The sequence below is a fragment of the Gymnoscopelus braueri genome, assembly GCF_963280865.1.
Source record: "Gymnoscopelus braueri genome assembly, chromosome: 22".
In the NCBI taxonomy this organism is placed as follows: domain Eukaryota; kingdom Metazoa; phylum Chordata; class Actinopteri; order Myctophiformes; family Myctophidae; genus Gymnoscopelus; species Gymnoscopelus braueri.
In genome coordinates, this window is record NC_137624.1 from 43,042,554 (window position 1) to 43,063,860 (window position 21,307).

At 39.8% G+C, this 21,307-nt stretch overlaps 2 protein-coding genes and 1 long non-coding RNA gene across 3 annotated transcripts; all 3 read right to left on the reverse strand.

Annotated features, from left to right (window-relative positions):
- Positions 1-250: 250 nt before the first annotated feature.
- Positions 251-808, reverse strand: LOC308078442 (glucosamine 6-phosphate N-acetyltransferase-like; the record flags this gene model as incomplete). The annotated part of the gene is made up of 1 exon (XM_080419605.1): positions 251-808. The coding sequence occupies one exon, from the start codon at positions 806-808 to the stop codon at positions 251-253; it is 558 nt and encodes a 185-aa protein (XP_080275731.1).
- Positions 809-6,086: 5,278 nt separating this feature from the next.
- LOC308079053 (GTPase IMAP family member 8-like) lies at positions 6,087-8,393 on the reverse strand (the record flags this gene model as incomplete). The annotated part of the gene is made up of 1 exon (XM_080420389.1): positions 6,087-8,393. The coding sequence occupies one exon, from the start codon at positions 8,391-8,393 to the stop codon at positions 6,087-6,089; it is 2,307 nt and encodes a 768-aa protein (XP_080276515.1).
- A 10,304-nt stretch (positions 8,394-18,697) lies between these two features.
- On the reverse strand, positions 18,698-20,953 carry LOC308078362. Its single transcript, XR_013932504.1, has 3 exons — positions 20,883-20,953; positions 18,925-18,994; positions 18,698-18,750 (listed from the first exon to the last, which is right to left on the reverse strand). It is a non-coding gene; the product is annotated as an uncharacterized lncRNA (long non-coding RNA).
- Between the last annotated feature and the right edge of the window lie 354 nt (positions 20,954-21,307).

Sequence of the window (21,307 nt, forward strand, 5' to 3'; positions counted from 1 at the left end):
GAATCGCTGCATTCAGGGTCTGGTGGTGACGCTGTGGAAGGCGGGGTTTTCTCTGTTTAAAATCTAATCGGCCCAATGGGGACGGAGATGATCCAGTATGAACCAATCGCCATGCCCCTATCTCAGAAAACGGCTGCATTTCAGACTTTATAATGGAGCGAAAACAAAATGAAAACTCAGGCTCGAGCGACAGCCTACTATAAAACAGGGCTTTCTAAGTGAAGTTCTAAAGTGCTCAACAAACACCTCCTCAGTCGTGGAAGCGACACTGCATGTAGGTCTCGTCCGAGGCGGCGTAGCCGACCTTTTGGTAGAACGCCACGTTGTCGGGGGCACACTCCAGCGTGACCTTGTAACAACCCAGCTTCCGGCCGAGGAGAGTGAGGGTCGACACCAGCAGTTTCCCCAGCTGCTTCCCTCTCCAGACATCACTGACCACCACCTCCTCCACCCGGCCTCTCTTGGCGCAGGAGCGGATGAATTTGTGCTCCGTGACCAGGGTGGCCGTGGCCACGATCTGCCCGAGGTTGGAGTCCTCCACCACGACGACGTAGTAGTCCCCCGTCTTCCTCATGCGCTCGAAGCTGTCCATGAACTGGTCCGGCGTGACGTCGCCCGCCCGGGTGAGCTGGGACAGGACCTTGAAGAAGCCCCGGTAGAGGTCGGCGGTGCAGAGGGGCCTGAGCAGCAGGCCCGGGCCCGGGTCCGAGGGGGAGACGGGCGGGGAGAAGGAGGGGAGGGAGGGGCCGCTCCAGTCCAGCTCCTGGAGCAGAGCGGGCTCAAACAGGGGCGTCTCGTCTAACGGCATTTCCGCTCGCTCAGCTGGCAATACGTTGTACAGGAAATGTAACACAAGACTGAAGGAAATAGCTTTAACGTGTGAATTATGTCTGCATATGAAATATATAAATGTGGCATTTGGCATATGCATATGACATATATGAAATATGATTATGGCATAGGCATATGACATGACATATGCATAATGACATGACGTGATATGACATAAGCATAAGATATGCATATGACTTATGCATAATGACATATTCATATGAAGTGATATATGACATGACATATGCACATGATATATGACGTATGCACTTTGATATCTCTGTGTGTTAGGCAGTCTCAATCTAAACTGTCTTAAAAACAGTGTGAAAAAAACTGTTATGGCAAAAGCTACAGTTTAGTGATGCACTTTAATTTGGGCTTTTATGGTTTGATATTTGTTAGGATTTTAGGTTGTTTCTTTCAATGGTTTTGTTTTTCTCTTTCTGTGGGGTTCATGAATATTGAACCAAAAAGAGATATTACGCACAACCTACAGTGCCAATAGAGCTGAGCTTGATTGCCAGAGCTGTTGTGGCTGGGTCTTGTCTGGGGCACTACAAATGTTTGCCTATTTTTCACAAATGTTTCGCCTATTATTGCCTTGTCCAGAATATGGACGCTAGGGTTCATGTGGTTAAGGCATCTTGGGTTCGCGTTTTATCTGAAAGGATACAACTGAAAGGATATGTCCCACAGAGGATACAGTATAAGGAAGGGGAGTAAGGCCTCAAAATGGAATCATGCTGGTCATTCTCTCGTTCTGTGTTCGGGGGCCAGTGGAACGGGTGGGCTCTGATGGATGCTGATTACTGTCGTCTTCTCCATTCAAGCCCTTCCTGCATACTGGACATGTGTCATGCATTCCCAGCCAGGGCACCATACAGTCTGAGTGGTTACAAGGCAGCTGTCGGACCGCCTCGTCCAAGACCTCCATGGCCTTGGAGATGTCGAGGAGAGTTGGGAGAGAGGAGGGTTGTTTCTGTTTCTGCTGGAGGAGGACCGTTGTTCTCACACTGACCTAACAACTGTGTTATGACAGCGTCTAAATCTCCCTCATCATTTAGAAAATGTTTTTTTTATTATTATTAGTCTATAATGAATTACATGCCTACATTTGGGACTCCGGGGTCAATAGCGTTGGTAACACCTGTTAAGTAACAATGTATATCAAAATGGCTGCTGTGAAAAAGGCTTATTGGCCAAAGAAGAGAATAGAACCATCTCTCCACCAATCACAACCTAACATACTCCTACAGTACATTTTCCCACATGTGCCAACTTATGTGGGCTTAGCATAGATCTACAAGCTCACAACAAGCCTTGTGAGCTTTTAGATCTGCTATTTACACTGCATTGATATCAAAAAGAAAATATACTTTGTATTTTGTACCTGAATACGTACGTTTTCTTTAAAGCATGCAACTTTCACTTGTAGTGGACATGGAGTATCTAGGAGTATCTATACTTTGACTAAAGTACTGGGGTTGAGTACTTTGTCCACCACTGATCAGAACATGCAGGACAGAGTACTATAGGTGACATTCAGGAGATAAACACAGGCAGGGGTTCAGACAGGATACTAACATACATCAGCAGGTTACTTACCGAGGCACACAGCAGACGTGTATACAGAAGTGTAGTATAGGTAAATATCCCCTTTTTTTTGCATATCCTACTTTTGCTTTTCATTATTATTTCAAATGGTTTTTCACAAATCTATAAACAACAAAAAACTAAGAATGCAAAGGATGCATCCTGCCCATTGCTCAGGCAGCATTACAGCACCCCCTAGAGGAGAAGAAGGAGGGATACAGCTATCACAGTGTCATATCAGCCTGATCTCCAGAGAACTAGTATACATTGCACGGATCCAGTGCACTTCATTCCGTGGATAGTCGCCTAGAAACCCCGAAATTGCGTGCATATGTACGGCGAGTCCCACGGTGGGCGTAACCAGTCGCAACCCGGAAAAACCCGGAAGCAGAGCAGTCCCCACAACAAAATGTACGATTCTGTGCCTATCGGTACATAACTCAAACGGCGCTGAGTAGGCACAAGGGAATGTCGCAACGTTCGGGACGGCAACTCGCTCGCTTTAGCTCGCTCGGTGGCCCCTTACGTGGCGACAATTCCCTTGAGACTGCGCGCCTCCGAAATGGTTTTGTCACAAAGGGAGAGATGTACATATGCACGGAATTTTGGGGTTTCTAGGCGACTATCCACGGAATGAAGTGCACTGGATCCGTGCAATGTATACTAGTTCTCTGGAGATCGGGTTGGTCATATACAGTAGCAGCATGTTTCACTGATACATATGTCATCACTTAAATACTATGTAGACTTTGAGTCATGACATCAAATGACAACAAATGGGTTATGCCTTGCCTTGTGTGTAGCCAGATGATGCTGATACATTTGGTGACATCTAAATGCAATGTATGGGCTAGAACAGTGGCGAGAACTAGTACTAACCTACATCTACTGCTTTGAAAACCATCCCTGATACTTTCCCATTATGAAAGACCACCCTAAAGTCTAGGCATTAATTCTGCAAAGCGATTTGTTTTTATATTTCTGAATAGTTTCCGTCCAGTTCTGGGCCTCTAAATTTGATTTAAATGTTCTCATACGATTCAGTAGGTGGAGATCTCAGATCCTCTCCAGTTATACTATGATATACCTAAGTGGCAACGTTATGACAGTTCATTAATGCTGACATCAGTCCAATATGTCAACAGTTCCCAAACCTTTCAGGATGTGACCCCCCAAAGGCCAAAATAATCATATTTGAACTGACAAGCACTGTTGAGGCATTACATTTAGTTCAACTCAGTCCCATAAATAAATGTTGTGAAAATATCCTAACTACAAGCTTTTTTATGATATCATTATATATATTTTTAAAGGTATTAAAAGTCTTGCAGATACCCTGTATACACTTATACTGTATTTTGGTTTGTTTACTGTTTCTGAGTGAGAAAACAATGTTACACATTAAGCAAATCATCTGGGGACCCCCAAAATCATTTGTAGAGCCCCCCCTGGGGGTCCCGACCTCAAGTTTAGGAACCATTGCAGTATGTCAACTAGAAAGGGGTGCTCTGTAGAGCGCACATCTCCACCAGGAGGCATGTCCTTCTGCGCTCCATCTTTTTGTCTGTCCAGATCATTCTGATGAGGCTTTGGGGTTGTGAACGTGTATGAAATGGTTCAGGGTAATGGTGGGCAGGCAGGCATATAATAAAGGACCGTTATTACATCATTACGGTGCAACCAGAGTGACAGGCTGTATGAGAGAAATGTCTTTGAACAGTGAACACATTGAAAAATAGTGTGACATGTTGTCATCACTATAGGACAAAATATAACGTTATAGTTTAACTGCTTGTGCTGCAGGAAAGAAGTAACACTCACTACAGGTTCAGTACAAAGCTTTACTAGTTAATAACCAGATAGTTTACAGGATCAATACAGAGCTTTTCACAAGACAGTTCATCAGTACGGGATCAGTACAAAGTTTTACCAGTTAAAGGAGAATTTTGGACTAAAGTTTTCTTACCTTTTCTATGACGTTATGATATCTTAGGATGAATGGTACAGTAGAAAAATGTCATAACTCCACCCCTGAGCCGCCACAGCTTAAAAGGTGCGCGGATAGGCCTTAGGTTAGATCACATATTTTAATAGCTTTTAAAAAAAAAAAAAATGGTGAGATCTGACGTTCATAGTGACAGAACATTATGCAACCCAAAAAAAAAAAAAAAAAAAAACAGAAGTCTCGCTAGACGAGATTGAAATCTCGAGATTTCAATCTCGTTTAGCGAGACTTCTGTTTTTTTTTTGGGACAGTGTTCTGTCACTATGAACGTCAGATCTCACAAAAAAAAAAAAAAAAAAAAAAATTAAAATATGTGATCTAACCTAAGGCCTATCCGCGCACCTTTTAAGCTGTGGCGGCTCAGGGGTGGAGTTATGAAAATTTTCTACTGTACCATTCATCCTAAGATATCATAACGTCATAGAAAAGGTAAGAAAACTTTAGTCCAAAATTCTCCTTTAACAAGGTAGTTTTACATAATCAATACAAAGCTTTACTAGTTAACTAGATAGTTTTACATAATCAATACAAGGCTTTTCACAAGACAGTTTAACAGGATCAATACAAATCTTTAACCAATTAGTTTAACAAACAATACAACTTTTACTAGTTAACAACATAATTATACAGGTTCAATACAAAGCTTTACTAGTTATGCTTGCAGGATGCTGTCATATGCAGGACGCATACAACAGCAGGTGCTTGAGCAGGGCAAAGAGGATTATGAAGGACAAACAACACCCCAGTAATGGACTGTCTGTGACGATGTGGAATGAATGGCAACCGTGTGAGGCGTCTCAAAGCCTGGGGCTTGCTGAAAGAGACAAAACATTCACACAGAAACAACAATCATCAAAACAAAACACCTTGAACCTGAACCTTGAACCTTGAATATTCCCTTGTAGGTTTGGTTCATACTGTTACATGCAATAAGGCACATTATACAGTATAAGCGTACACCATAATTCTAAATAATATCTATACTGTACTTACTATTGCCAATTTGTTATTTTTTCTGTTTTTTTTATTACATCCAGTATTATCATTATTATTTTGTGTATATTGTAGTTTTCAGAAATCTTGTGGTCTTGCCACACCAACATTTCACTGCTTGTAACTATCAGTGAGTGACAAATAAAAGCCTCTTGAATCTTGAATTTGTTGAATCTCTGTGTGAAAGATTCATATTCAAATCATGTGATTGACCGATGAATATCGTTGCTGTCGGGCAGAAACCTCTCATCTCCCTATCCTAACCTTTTGTGTTTTTACGTAAATTAATGCCCTATATGATCATACTACAGCGTCACACAAAAGCATCAAAAGTAGAAGATCCACAAGCTTGTAACGTGGCGTGAAGCGAAGCATGAGCTTGTAGATCTGCTTTTTTTTTTTGCTATTTTTGAATTTAAATACTGAAAAGTAACGGTTTTGGACATATGAGGATCAAGGACCCCAACGGAAACAAGTCCGCAAGGACTTTTTTGGCCGGACCTTTTAGACAAAAGCATTATAAATGTAACTGTGTTGTTTTACATTCTTTTGCCTAATAAAAATTTCAATCAATCAATCAATCAATCAATGAGGTTTACACCCAACAGAGACAATATAGTAAAATCCAAAGTGCTTTTTAAATTCTTACATCATGACAATGCTCTCAGCTGGCCTTGCATTTTCCATGCTTCTTTAGCGCGGCAAGCTTCTCTTTTTTCATTTCGTTCAGTTGTTCTGTTTTCTTTTCAAGTTCTTTCTTCAATTCACCCATGTCTTTGGTTAAAAGTTCTTCTAAAAGATCATATTTTTCTTCGCTCTCTTCCATTTCTGAAGCTCTTTTCAGTTTCAGCTTATCAATTTCAGCTCCTTGTCTCGCTCTGAGAACTTCCATGTCCTTGGTGTGTTTTTCTGTGAATTCATTGAATTCTTCAGCTTGTTTTCTGGCCTCATTCTTGTATTTCTTCTCCATGGTCTTCAGTTTTTCCTGATATTCTTTCTCAATTTTCTTCCGTTCCTCTTCTTCTTCTTCTCGTCTGATTTCATCCTCTTCTCTTCTTTTGTTCTCAAGTTTTTCTCTTTCCTGATTAAATTCTTCCCGAAGCTTTTCCATTTTCTTCTGTTCGACTTTTCTTCTCTCTTCATCGTCCTGGCGTCTTTTATTCCACCATTCTTTTCTTTTGTTCTCCCAAGCTTCCTGTTGTTTTTTCATTTCTTCTCTCTCATTTTCCAACATTCTCTCTGTTTCTTCGGTTGCTATTTTTCTCTCTTTCTCCAAGGCCTCATCTTTTTCTTTCCACTCCCTTTGTTTCATTTCATCCTCTTCCTGTCTTTTTGTTTCCTCCTCTTTTCTTTTTTCTTCTTCTTTATCTCTTTCCTCATGCACTTTCTTAAGTGCACAATCCTCCTTTTCTTTCAGTTGTTTCTCTCTTTGTTCACTCTCCTTTCTAATTTCATCATTCGGCTCTTCAATCTTTCTTGTCATTGCTTGGATTTTTTCCTCATATTTGTTTGTCAGGGCCTCCATTTCTCTCTTCATATCATCTTCCTTCTCTTTTAGAATCTTCAACACTTGTTTTTGAATGGCTGCTTCTGCCTCCTCGAACATCTCTGTGGTGTAGCAACCCCCACCATTTTCCTTCATCATCCTCTCAACCTTCATCAGCAGATCACTGACTTGTTTACGGTTGTTTTTATCACGGTTGTTGAAGATGTGATATCTTCCTCCACACTCAGCAATCAGCTTCTTAAATGAATCATCACAACCATTGATGTAGTCGTCAATGGACTGTTTGTCACGCTCCAATGTGTCTCCTCCTCTGAAAAGAATGATGGTAAACCTTTTGGAATTCTTTCCGAAGGCAGTCTGGAGTATTTTCAAACACTCTCTGTCCTCTGGTGTGAGCCGGCCAATTTGTAACACCAACACAAACACATGAGGCCCCGGGGCCACCAAATTGATGCATTGTATCATCTCCTGTTGAACAGCTTCATTGGAAAGACTTGTATCAAACAAACCTGGTGTATCAACTACAACAACAGGACGGCCGTCTACCTCTCCCTGTTCTTTCTGACAACGCTGTGTGACAGAAGTTTGGCTGGGTTTGGAATTAAATCTCTTCTCGCCCAGAATTGTGTTTCCTGAAGAGCTCTTCCCACCACCGGTCTTCCCAATCAGCACTATCCTGAGGCAATCACTGCTCTGACTGTCATCATCACCTGGAATACCTTTCAGCTCCTGAAGTTCAGCATGCAGCCTGGCGTTGTGTTCTTTCAGTTGTATATTGTTTTCAATCTGGGCCTTGATAAACATTTCTCTTGTGAAGCAGAGTGGTTTCCCCTCAAGAGGTCTCATCTTTATTACAGCATTCAACACTTCAGGAACTTGTTTGCTGTCCTTAATGTTGAAGACAATGTATCGGCCTCCACAGCTCTGACACAACTCCTGCATGTCTGTGTCTTCACCTACAAAGTTGGCAGCGGCTGGAGCGGATGGATCTGTATATGTAGTCAACAGAACCATGGTGAAGTCATTTACTTGAGAGCTGAATACATCCTGCATGCGCTGTAACTCTCTCTTATCTTCATCGGTAAGGGAACCCGCAGACACGACCAGCACAAAGGCATGAACCCCCTCAGGATCACAGAGAGAGACAGATCTGAAAGCGTTGTGAATCACTGCCTCCTTAGGTGTTTCATAAAAGGCAGGCAGGTCCACCAGGGTCACCCAGTACCCACACACCTCTGCCTGTCTCTTTAGACACTCTGTAGAAGAACTAGACTCTGGGTTGTACTGGGTCTGACCCAGAATTGCTTTGCTTGCAGAAATCTTCCTAGCTCCTCTTCTGCCACACAGCACCAGGTTCAGAGGAGGGTTGGACTTTGGTCTCACGTAGGTGAGGTGTCTTCCTCTGTTGTCACTCACAATGTTCTCAATCTTCTCCATCAGTGATGAACGGTCGTCTTCAGTCATCCTGTAATGTCTTCCTCCAATGTTTCCAATGATCTGATCTACAGAGATGTTTGCTTCCTTTTGTGTTGTGATGAGCATTGTGTGGTTAAAGGCCTCTGGTTGAAACAATTGCAGGATGAAGTTCAGTGTGTGTCTGTCTCCCTGGCTGAATTCAGAAGGCTTCAATAACATTAGGATCACATTGGGTCCAGGTGAACAAAGAGATGCACACTTCTCCATTTCCTGTCTAACCGATCCAACAGACTGACTGAAGAGGTCTGAGGTTTTCACTACAGTGACAGACTGTCCCTGCCACTCCCTTTCTTCCACCTCAACGTGCTTGTTTTGAAAGAAGGAAGGTTTGTAAGAACCACGTTTCCCTGTAATTAAGTTAGAAAGCGCTGTCTTTTTTTCTTTGTTTTTCCCAAGAAGCACAATCCTGAGTCCAGAAGCTAAAAGAAACAAGAGTTTAAAAAGATATATAATCTTCATAATTTTCAACAAACGCTCATTTAATACAATCCATGCAGCAAATAAATGTATAAATATATGTATATACTCATATATATATTATATATGGACTAGAGACATATTAGTATAAAAATCATTGTTATCATTTATAGACACCAATTAATGTTGATTCAGTGGATTACAAACCCACAGGGAAATTCTTTAATCTCCACCAGGAGATTTGTGTGTGTGTGTGTGTGTGTGTGTGTGTGTGTGTGTGTGTGTGTGTGTGTGTGTGTGTGTGTGTGTGTGTGTGTGTGCAGCAGCAGCACGGAGGTGAAGCACCAGCGAAACTCCAATGTTATTCTTATAACATAACAACCACACCCGTTGTAACTACCACCGTTAATGTAGTAGGTGCAGAATCGAGATGCATTTGCAACTTATATGGATTATGTGCTTGATCGCGACGATCAAACTTGTATACAAGGAGGCACTGCTCACCGGTAGAATCTACCAACAGCCGCGGCCTCCCCCCGTGAACATTTACTGGGGAGAGAGGCCTTAGACCCGGCTACATTCCAGTGGTATGTCCGTCCACTGTCGGAACAGCAATGGGTGGATTTCCAGGCCCAAGAGAACAACTACAGGGACAGCTTGAACACCAAGCGGCCATGCGAGACGAGGAACTTTGTTTCCTCTGGCGATCCGCGAAAGTGGATTAAACTCGCTACAATTCTCAATGGAATATTCTTCAAGAACGGAGCATTCACAGCTCAGAGCCACAGTGGTACAGCTTTTGGAATAAAACTTCTGAAATACGTGGCAAGAGTTCTTAAGAAGTTCCCACGGTTGTATCCATATCCCGAAACTTTGACAGCTACAACAACAGCTGACTGGATCCGCCTCCAGCTGTGCACCAGGGACAAACTGGCTGAGCTCTGGCAGAACAGGAGATCAAAGGCGATCCAGGTGATCTTGAACAACAGTGAGTACCCCAACCCGCCCCCCAGCCCCAGTGACATTGCAGTCATACAGTCATTTTATGACAATAAATGTAAAAATCACGGGCATAATGGTGATCTCCCACCACCCCCTTGGCACAGGGATGTGCCACCACCTGAACCTACATTCCTCCCTAACACAGAGCACTTTACAGTTGAAGAGGTACAGGCTGTTTTACATGGCCTCCCTAACTGTAAAGCCAGTGGCATAGATGGGGTGACATACGAGACCCTTAAAACCACGCAGTCATGTCAGATTTTAACACCAATCTTTAATGTCTGTCTGGAAAACAGAAGAGTACCAGATACATGGAAGGGAGCATTAATCCACCGTATCCCCAAAAAGGACAATATCCCAGAGGATTTAACATCATGGAGAGATATATCTCTCCTGCCTACCATCTACAAGGTATTCATGAAGTGTATACTTGCCAGAGTCCTCCCATGGCTGGTGGATGCTAACATCTTGTCCACCAAGCAGAAGGCTTATATCAACAGGCAGGGTATGAACGAACATGTTTTTAGCCTTAAAACGGGGATAGATGACTTTAAGCATGAGTCTTGTAAACTGTACTGTGTGTTCCTTGACTTCAGAGATGCTTTTGGGACATTAAGTCACAATGTCATGATTAAATCACTGGAGGAAATACAGCTGCCCCAGATATCTATTGATATTGTGAAAAATGTGTACAAGGGCTCCTTTATACATGTAATCTGTGGAAAAGAGCGAACCCAGCCAACACCTCTACAGATAGGCATTAAAACTGGCTGTCCATGGAGCGCAGTTAATTTTATAATTGCCACCAATCAGTGGATAAAGTGGATGTGTCTGTGTGTCCCCCATGGTGTAATCTCCCCCAACCCGGTACAGGGCTATGCGGATGATATTTTATTAGCCTCTAGGGAAGAGAGCACAATAAAGAACATGCTCTCTAGGACAGACCTTTTTTTAGAATGGTCAGGCCTAGAGGTTAAGAACACAAAATGTGCTGTCTTGTATGAGAGGAGGAGTGGAGGGAACAGGTGGTACCATTCAAGAACTGACTCACCCCCAGTGTTCACCATAGCATCGGAACCCCTGCGTGTATACGCTCTCCATGAGATATACAACTACCTTGGACATAAAATCAACATTGCAGGAGAATGGAAGGAGCAGGTCAACAACATCCTGTCTGATTTTACATCTCGGCTGGACCTGATTGACAGATGTCCACTGCCTCTGACTATGAAGTTGGAAGCTGTCAGACAGGTGGCGCTCTCTAAAATCCAACACCTGTTCTCCAATGTCCACATTCAACAGAAAGTACTGTGTGAGATGAATAACAAAACAGTGAGCCTGGTGCGAAAATGGTTTGGACTCAACTCACACAGCACCCGTGACATCATCCATCATCCACAGTGGGAGGGAGGGCTCGGGGTGCCAAATGTGGAATGGATCTACACCAGCATGAGGATGTCCCACCTCCTCAAAATGCTGAACAACGACGACAAGGATGTTAGGGAGCTGGCTCGATCCTCCCTGTTTCTGGACCTAAGGAGGCGTAAGGTCCCACTGGCCAGTGAGTCAGAGCCACACTTTCTTGGATTTAAGAGGAAACCCAGTGGGAAACTTGACACCCGTTCCACTGGTTTTGGGGTCTGGTCAGATTGGCCAGATCTGAACGACCTCTGTACCCGCACTGGAGTGTCCTTAGAGTGGGTGCGGTCTGACTCTGGGACTGTGAGGGTCTCAGAGGACATTATAACTGACCCCCATATCCAGGTCAGGGCAACAGTCACCTTTGCTGGTCACAGTCACCTGCTAACAGCTGCAGGTGCCAGACGAGTCCTCATGGATCTACACCAACATCAACAACAACAACACTGGACTGGACTAAAACTACAAGGGAAACTTGCATGTCTTCCCTATGCTGATCACTCTGTTTCACACTCATTCCTTAAGAACACTGCACTCAATGAGGACATCATCACATTCACTATAAAAGCCAGACTACAAGTCCTTCCCACCAGACTCAACCTATCCATCTGGTTCCCCAGCACTCAGGTTCCTCATTGCATGCACCACACCACAGAACAGATCACTGAAACATTGTCGCACATCTTGAATGGCTGTTATGCATACAAAGGGATGTACATAGCACGTCACGATAGAATAGTGGAGCTCATAGCGAAGGACATATCAAAATATCATGCATCTACAGTGAGAATGTACAAACATTCCCGTGTCATTTCATCCATGTTCCATCTCTGTGATAACCCAGACATCTTTACATCTTTGACAGCTAATACACCAGATGTTGTTGTGGTGAATGAAGAGTCCAGGGAAGTGTCTGTGTTAGAGATAGCATGCACCTTTGACCTTAGCCTAGAGGAGGCCTTTATGACCAAGGTCATTAAATACCAACCACTCCTACATACCATCTCAGAGCTAGGTTATAGGTGCAGACTATTTGTTTTTATATTCGGCAGCCTGGGACATACCCACAGACTAGTTGTTAGAGGGCTTCAACAACTTAGGATGCCCAAAAAGGAGGCAAAAAGGCTGGCAAAGTATTGTGCTATCTCTGCTATAATTGGCAGTCGCCATATATGGCGGAGACGCTGTTACTTATACCCGTAGAGTACTGAGTGACATGCCTATTGTATCATGAAAACATATGCCATGATTTTGTGAATGTAACCCTACTGCACCTATAATACTTGTGTCCCTGTATGTATTATCCTTTATGTGGACATAAATAAATGGTTAAAATGTGTGTGTGTGTGTGTGTGTGTGTGTGTGTGTGTGTGTGTGTGTGTGTGTGTGTGTGTGTGTGTGTGTGTGTGTGTGTGTGTGTGTGTGTGTGTGTGTGTGTGTGTGCGCGCGTGCTTATCTTGCAAACTACAAGGCTAATCAGCATATTTCTTGTGCATGCTGCCAAGGATCTCAATTACCAAATTCTCACAGCGTCTGAAAGTGACGCCATAACCCAATCGTATCATGGCAAACCAAGCAGTGTATTGAGTTGGGATGAGAAAGTGTTGGTTTTCCACTCCCAATAGGATGGAAGATTTAACATTAAACTAAAAGTGGACCAAACTCCTAAAGGTCAACTTACAGACAACATGGAGGTTAGCCATGCCAGATGCCAAAAAAATGATTCTTTAGAAAATTATACTATTATGTTATAGAATAATTTGTATTAATTATGTACTAATCACATTATCATAACAATGCTGTCCTGCACTTACCAGCAGCTCCTACTGGACTCGAGCTCACAGCTCCTCCCTGTGCAACACTCAGCTCAGACACTGAAATAAAAACAGTCCATTGAAACATTACAGGATGAAAATAAAGATGCTAATTGTTCGAATACAAGAACGGTCGCTCCCAAACATACTCGCCCCGGTCAAATCCGGCAACCTCGGAATGGTCGGCATTCCTAACCTTAACCTCAGTAAAACTATGTCTAAACCTAACCTTATTCCTAAACTTAACCTCATTAAAACTATGCCTAACCTAACCTTAACCTCAGTAAAACTATGCCTAAACCTAACCTTATTCCTAAACTTAACCTCAGTAAAACTATGCCTAAACCTAACCTTATTCCTAAACTTAACCTCAGTAAAACTATGCTTAAACCTAACCTTATTCCTAAACTTAACCTCAGTAAAACTATGCTTAAACCTAACCTTATTCCTAAACGTAACTTCAGTAAAACTATGCATAACCCTTATTCCCTAATTTACCAATTTATGGTGATGAGCGTTCAGAGAAAAGAACATGAAGATGATTAGGTTTGTGGGCGACCGTTCCGGTTACCAATTGTTCTTAACATTAAGAACAGATTTGCCCATCCAACATATCTTGCCAGGAGCATAATAATAAATATAAACTTTCATGACTTTTCCCTGATATATATTTGGACCTAACATGAGTATGCAGGACGTCACAAACTCACGCCACACTTCTGCTCTCAGATTTATCAGTTTAAATAAACATTGACAATGCAAAATACAGGTGAATTAATGTCCACTTTAGAGCAGTTTGTAAAAATACAGCAGGAATGGTAAATTCAAATACTCCTATTGGTGTGTTTTAATAGCAAAAATGACAAGTCTTTACAAATGAAACACCAGAACAGTTTGATTCAGTTCAGTTTTACTCACTGTGAGGAGGTAGCCACTCATAGCTGCTGTGATGTTTCAGAGGTATCTTACCCTGGCCATCTGTAATGAGACAATTATATCAATATAGGATGTCATTGATATTAGTTTCTATGACATATATATCTTATGTACGTACGCACACACACGCACGCACACGCACACGCACACCCACACCCACAGTGTAATAATAATGCAATCCCCTTGGTGTGTTTTTATTGTCACTGTATATTTGCAAATTTGTCTTCTGTATTTACCCATCCTATGACTACTTGGAGCACAGAGCAGCCATTTTGCGGCACTCAGGGTAAGAGTCAGGGCTCTGGCTGCCCAGAAGGGCTCACTATAACCACTCAGCTATGACTGCATGTGTATAGGCACCTGAACCTTTACCACTTTAAGATCTTACTGCCTGTCATGGTTGTCAGTTGTAATTTCGAATATTGATTTAATGGGGTAGAGCTCTCTAGAGACTTAAGTCATCACTATCCTTGCCAATATTTAAGAAACATTTTAAAAATATATATCTAATTTCTTCCTCACTGTAGTCCATAATGATTTAGTTCTGTACTTTTTAATAATTATTTTTTCTGTCTTTTTCTTCTCTTGTGCAGTTTTTGTGTTTATATTTCTTTATTGAACTGCTGGTCCCCTTGTAAACTTGTTTTCTTTACATTGTTCTTAACTTTTAATGTATGTTATTTAATGACCTCTTCCATTAAGAAAAGGGTTCCAAATAAGCCTGACGGTTTCTTCCTTTTCTTGCACAGTAACTTGTTTTCTATTGATATGTATTGTTTATATTTTTTATTACAATGTGCTAATAAACTAAACTAAACTGGAGCCCAAAGAAAGAAGGTAAGGTAAAACTAAAAACTGGGTGTTCTTTGCTTCCACCCTTTTTTCACCACAATAGGTTAATTGTATAGTATTAGTTGTATTCACTATGGGAGTCGGCAGAGTGTATTATTGCTGCCAGCCTAGGCATGGTCACATGATGTGGGTTTACTGTTGCCTTGAATTATTTGTAAAGCACATTTCAACAACAAGGCAATTCAATGTGCTTTACACAGCACATCAAGCAAAGGAAGCACAATTATAAAATGGATGCATAAAACAAAAGTAGTAAGAAATGTAATAGATACAGTTACAGTGCAGAAGAGAAACGAAAAGAGAAAAAATAACTAAATCAGAGGCAGTGGCAAACAGAAAGGTCTTCAGTTGTGTTTTAAAAGATAAGAGTGGCAGCAGACCTGTTAATGCATCATAATTTGTTTTAGTTACATGTGTTACCTTTTTTATTTCTTATCTTAGATAAATAATAAATCAGATTACTATAGTGGGCCTGCTACAAAGATCAACGGTGATCAAAGGTTACAACACACATATACCACACAATGTTATTGTAGAATCTAAATGTAACTTCAGGGACTGTGCCATTTAAATGAACAGGACATTGCAGCATGGAATGTACTTTTTATGTAAACTTAACCATTTTAATGTAAAGTGTGAGATTGTACGAATGTTTTACACATCAGTACCATGTCTTTTATTGGTCTTATCTGTGTGATTGTAAATGTAATACAGGACCATGTTAGACTGCAGATATAAATATAGCCATTGACCAGGAAACATCATCAGCCAAACCTATCCTACAACACAACTCTATAATATTCTGCAACAGTCTGTGAAACATGATAAAGGTGTCAATCAACTGTTACTTTATATCTAACTTGACCATTAAGTGATGGTTTTATTAGATATTATTATTATTTTATTATTGTGATTTAATGCAGGGGTCTTCAATGTTTTTTTCAGGCCAAGGACCCCCTAGCTGCAGAGATAGATAAGACAGGGACCCCCACTACATATTGTATAAAATTGTGTTACAGATTAACCTTTCTGAAAGATTTCATAGATAGCTTCATAGACTTGTTTGACAGCATTGACATCAGTGTTGGATTCATGTTAATGTGTATTCTCGGCCATCAGTATTTTTAACCACTTAAACCCTCAATAATTGAATACGTAAACCTGACCTTTCACTCTGTACTTGGTCTGCTCTTTTTTCCCTCCACACCAAAACTCTTTGCAGAAAAAGACTATCTACAAGCTCTGCGAGGCATTGTGAGTTTGTAGATCTGCTATTTGTGGCTAAAGTTCCCCTCAGAATAGGGATGCTAGGGTTCAAGATACCCCCACAGAGGTATCTTACCGTGGCCCTCTGTAACAATATAGAAAATAGAAAAAAATATAATGATTATATTAATATAGATGTCATTTATATTAGTTTCTATGGTATATGTCTTTTCCAATTACCTGTCATACAATATGGACACATTGTAATCACTAGTAAATCATTGACAAATAATTCCATCATTACTTGTCTTTCCAATGTTGTGTCATGTAATTCCACTAGGTGGAGACAAGTCATCACATTTGAATGGATATGGACTGAGGTACTGATAACAAATCCTGAACCTCTTGCTGCCTGGTTGTCAGTTGTGAGTTTGAATATTGATGTAATTGTCGGGCAGAGCCCAAGAAGGAGGAAAAAGCTAATAAAACTGGGTGTTCTTTGCATCCACCATTTTTTCACCAAATACACAAAAGGTTAATTGTATAGTATTTGTTTTATTCACAATGGGAAACAGCAGAGTGTATTATTGCCTCCTGCCTAGTCATGATCACATGAATGTGGGTTTACTGTTGCCTTGAGTTATCAATGTGATCCACATATGAATCTTCAGGTTCTCTCAAAATAATTACTAAAATGTTCCATTAACTACTGAAGATGGTTAATTTATGTATTACGTATGGTATATGGCCATTAGGCAAGGCAAGGCAGTTGTAATTGTAAAGCACATTTCAACAACAAGGCAATTCAATGTGCTTTACACAGAACATCAAGCAGAGGAAACACAATAATAAAATGACATTAGGATGCATTAAAACAAAATAAGTAAAAATCAATAGATACAGTTACAGTGCAGAAGAGAAAAGAAAAGAGAAAAATAACTCAAAGGCAGCAGCAAACAGAAAGGTCTTCAGTTGTGTTTTCAAATAAATAGCAGACCTGCAGTTAATGCATCATAATTCTGTTTTAGTTTCCTGTTCACTATATGACTGTAGATTTTTTTTTTTTTATTTCTTCTCTTAGATAAATGATTAATCAGATAACTATAGAGAGCCTGCTACAAAGATCAACGGTGATCAAAGGTTAAAACACACACATGCCACACAATGTTATACATTCTACAACAAAACTCAATAATATTCTGCAACAGTCTATAAAACATGGTAAAGGTGTAAATCAACTGTTACTTTATATCTAACTTGACCATTAAGTGATTAATTGTTTTTATTAGATGTTATTGTTTTACTCCGGTCTCATTGTGATTTTTCAGGCCAAGGACCCCCTAGCTGCGAGAGAGATGAAGCAGGGACCCCCACTACATATTGTATACAATTGTGTTAAAGATTATACTTTTTCATAGATTTCACAGATAGATTCATAGACTTATTTAACAGCACTGTCATCAGTGTTGGATTCATGTTAATATGTATTTTCAGAAGTTTAACCACTTAAACCCTAAATACTTAGTAAACCTGACCTTTCACTCTGTACTTGGTCAGCTCTTTTTTCCCTCTACACCAAACCTCTTTGCCGAAAAAAGACGATCTACTCTGTGAAGCATTGTGTGCTTATGGCTAAAGTTCCCCTCAGAATAGGGATGCTAAGGTTCAAGTGGTTAAAGCAGCACTATGTAACTTTTTAACAACTATATAGCATATTATGTCCCACAAAAATTATAAAGTTACATGTTTAAGCAATAACAATCATCCTTCTATAAATGTATAGACTCTGGGGGGTCCCTGCTAGGGGCTTGACTGTATTACAATGTATAGACTCAGGGGGTCCCTGCTAGGGGCTTGACTGTATAACTAGACTCAGGGAGGTCCCTGCTAGGGGCTTGACTGTATTATTATGTATAGGAGAGACAATGAGTTTCATCCTGACATTTGCCAAGGCACCAGGGCATGAACTGTCAGTCAAAGTGAAGACTGGCCAATCACAGCGCGTCCTCGCCCGACATGCTTGCAGATAAAGACCTTGGCATGTTATTTGTGTCTAAAGTGGCCACTGATACCCAGAACTACATACTGTAGTGCTGCTTTAATGTAAAAACTAAATATCCTATCACAACCACATTTGGCGGCCCCCCTGTAGTAACTCTGAGGACCCCCTAGGGGTCCCGGATGCCCTGTTGCAGACCCCAATGTGTGAATGTGTGCTGTAGTCACTGTGCAATCTGTTGTTGTTTTACTGTGGATTTTATGTATGTTTTATATCTGGAGCAAAAGACCAAGAAAATGTCCTCATGAGGATAATAAAGTTGAAGTCTGAAGTAGATTGAGATGCTCACACAGATTAATGTGTACCCGACAGAGACAAAATGTTAGTCTGTGACTGGTAGTACCAGACCTGACTGGGATAAAAGCAACTGTCAAAATACAGTTGTATGTCCCTTTACAGACAGACTACACAAAACATCTAACCAAAACAATAAAAGCAAAATGAGAAAAATGGTTTAGAAGGTTTGTGATGTGGCTGAATTAAATGTAATGTAATTGTCAACAGATTCAGTGAAAGTTCACATATATTATATATGTATGAGGTAACATGTGACTGGACTCACCAGGTGATGTAGTCAGTGATTCTGCCATAACGTCATCCAGGTCAGTCTTCACTCACACAAGCTGTATCCCAACTCCATCTGAATACAGATTAAAATAAATTGACTTCAAATAAACAGATTAAGTTTACATTTCAACATGGCTCCATGTTATGCCAGAGTATTTTCTGTCATAAAAATGATCAGGAAGACATGAAAGAACTCAGGTCTAGTTGTGTTTATGATGTAATGTGGGGGAATGGAGGCCTTCCTCACCTGAACTGAACCTCAGCACATCAACACACAGGTGGGGAGGATGGGGGTGGTCAAAGTTCCAACCAGGGTTCTGGATTAAATTACCAAGAAAAAACAATGCATGCAACACACATTAGAGCTTAGATCGTTAATGAGAGATGTAGAGGAATAAAGAACATTCCCAATATTAATGGTGATGATTACCATTATTGATCAAACATGTCTTCTGATTAAAAGCCATTTTAATTTTCTGAAAAAAAAATATATGCCATTAGTTTAAGAAGGTGACGAGGCTACAGTATATGTGGATGTCAAAGTCCTTTGTTTACAACAAAGCTTACTTTCTTAAAACCCAATGCTACAAGAATGTAAATGGGCCATAGGAACCAGAATCAGAGTCAGAATGGTGGAGGTAACCTCTGGTTCAGCTTTTATGGTTGATAGGTTTAATGTATTATTAACAGTTTGCAAAAAGTACAGTGGTACGATTATACAATAATGCTAAAAGGATCACACAAAAAGCCCTAAGGGCTTGTTTCTATGGAAGCGAATAGATGCCATAATTCAAATGAAATGGCACATTCGAAAATTCAATTGAAATAGGAGGAATGTTTTTTAATCTTCAGGAAATTAACACATTTTTTGACACAAAAATAAATGTAAAATGCAATAGCGTTTACATTTAATCTACAGGTGTGCTCATTCTATGACGGAATTAAAACGATAAATATAAGATCATTTGATTTTCAATTTTAAGAAAATGACCCGCTAAATAGTGGACAATCTTAAAATTAAAATGCTAATTTGAAAATTAAAATTAAATAAGGCTAATGCTTTTTAATCTTAAGCTATAAAAATGAATGTATAATTCAATAGCATTTACATTTCATCTCCAGGTGTGCTCATTCTATGACCAAATGAAAAAGCAAAAGAAAATTACATTGCTTTATCATTTTCAAATCCTACCCTGCACAATAATAGTAGGATTTGTAAATGATAAAGCAATGTCATTTTCTTTAGCTTTTTCATTCTGTCGTAGAATGAGCATACCTGGAGATGAAATGTAATTGCTATAGAATTATACATTAATTTGTGTCTCAAATTGTGTTTATTACAGAAGCTGAAGATTAAAAGGCAATAGCCTTATTTAATTTACATTTTCAAAATAGCCTTTTCATTTGAGAATTGTCCATTATTTAGCGGGGCATTTTTTGAAAATGTTAAATCAAATGACCTTTTATGTATAATTTAAATTCCATGCTAGAATGAGCACACCTGAAGATTAGATGTAAATGTTATTGCATAATATATTAATTTGTCTTAAAAAAAAAATTAATTATGAGAAGATTAAAAAGCATTTATTTTATTTCATTTCTTTTTATTAAAATTTGGATTTTAATATTGTCCACTAATTAGCAGGGCATTTTTGGAACATTTCAAATCAAATGATCTTTTATTTATCAATTGAAATCCATCATAGAATGAGCATACTTGGGAGATACATTTTAAATTATATATTGCATTTTCATTTCAATAATGTCACAAATATCCCTTGACATCCTGAAGATTAAAAAGCATTTATCTTATTTCAATTGAATTTTCATATTTGCCATTTCATTTGAATTCTGGCATCTATTCAGAAATAAAAGTCCAGAAGTCTGTACAGAAGGTCATATCTGGTGTCAAGCTTAGAGGACTTGTCTAGGACCAGTTGCAGATTGCAGACAGGTGCTCCGTTATGTAGAAAAAGTGACAACAGTATAATAATAGTATAAAAAGGCAACAGTAAAGTAGATAATACATACTTATCAGCCTGAATGTCTGATTTTACAATCATTATCTGATCCAAAACACTTTAAAAGTCCAGTACCATCAAGAAACAGATGAATAATGATTGTATATAATGTTTTACAAACAGACATGTTTTCTGATTAAAAGTCATTTTGTTTAATTCATTATTTTCTGTTGTCTTTACTTACCAATGGATTCTTCCTCTCGTTGAAGGACAGGAGAAGAAGTAAAGTAGAATGATGAGAGACCAGATCTGATCAACTGTAGATAGGATGTGAAATGGACAATCATTAACAGGAATCATAAATCCTGCAATTAAGTGTCTAATCTCACGTTGTAGTAACAGACTGTTTAATATGAAACATGATGGGGAAACATATTTAATAAAATAAACACAAAAAGTGACAAAAAAAGTCAATCAGGTTTCCATCTCATCCCCTCTCTGTATAAACTACATTATCTAGTTGTGTGTCTAAAGAGTCTTGCGATTAAAACAATAATTTGATTACAAAATAGATAAATTAAATTAATTAACAACAAGGCATTTATACTACATAACAGCTGAAGACTCAATAACACAAACACTGGACATCTGAAAATGGAAATAAAGGAA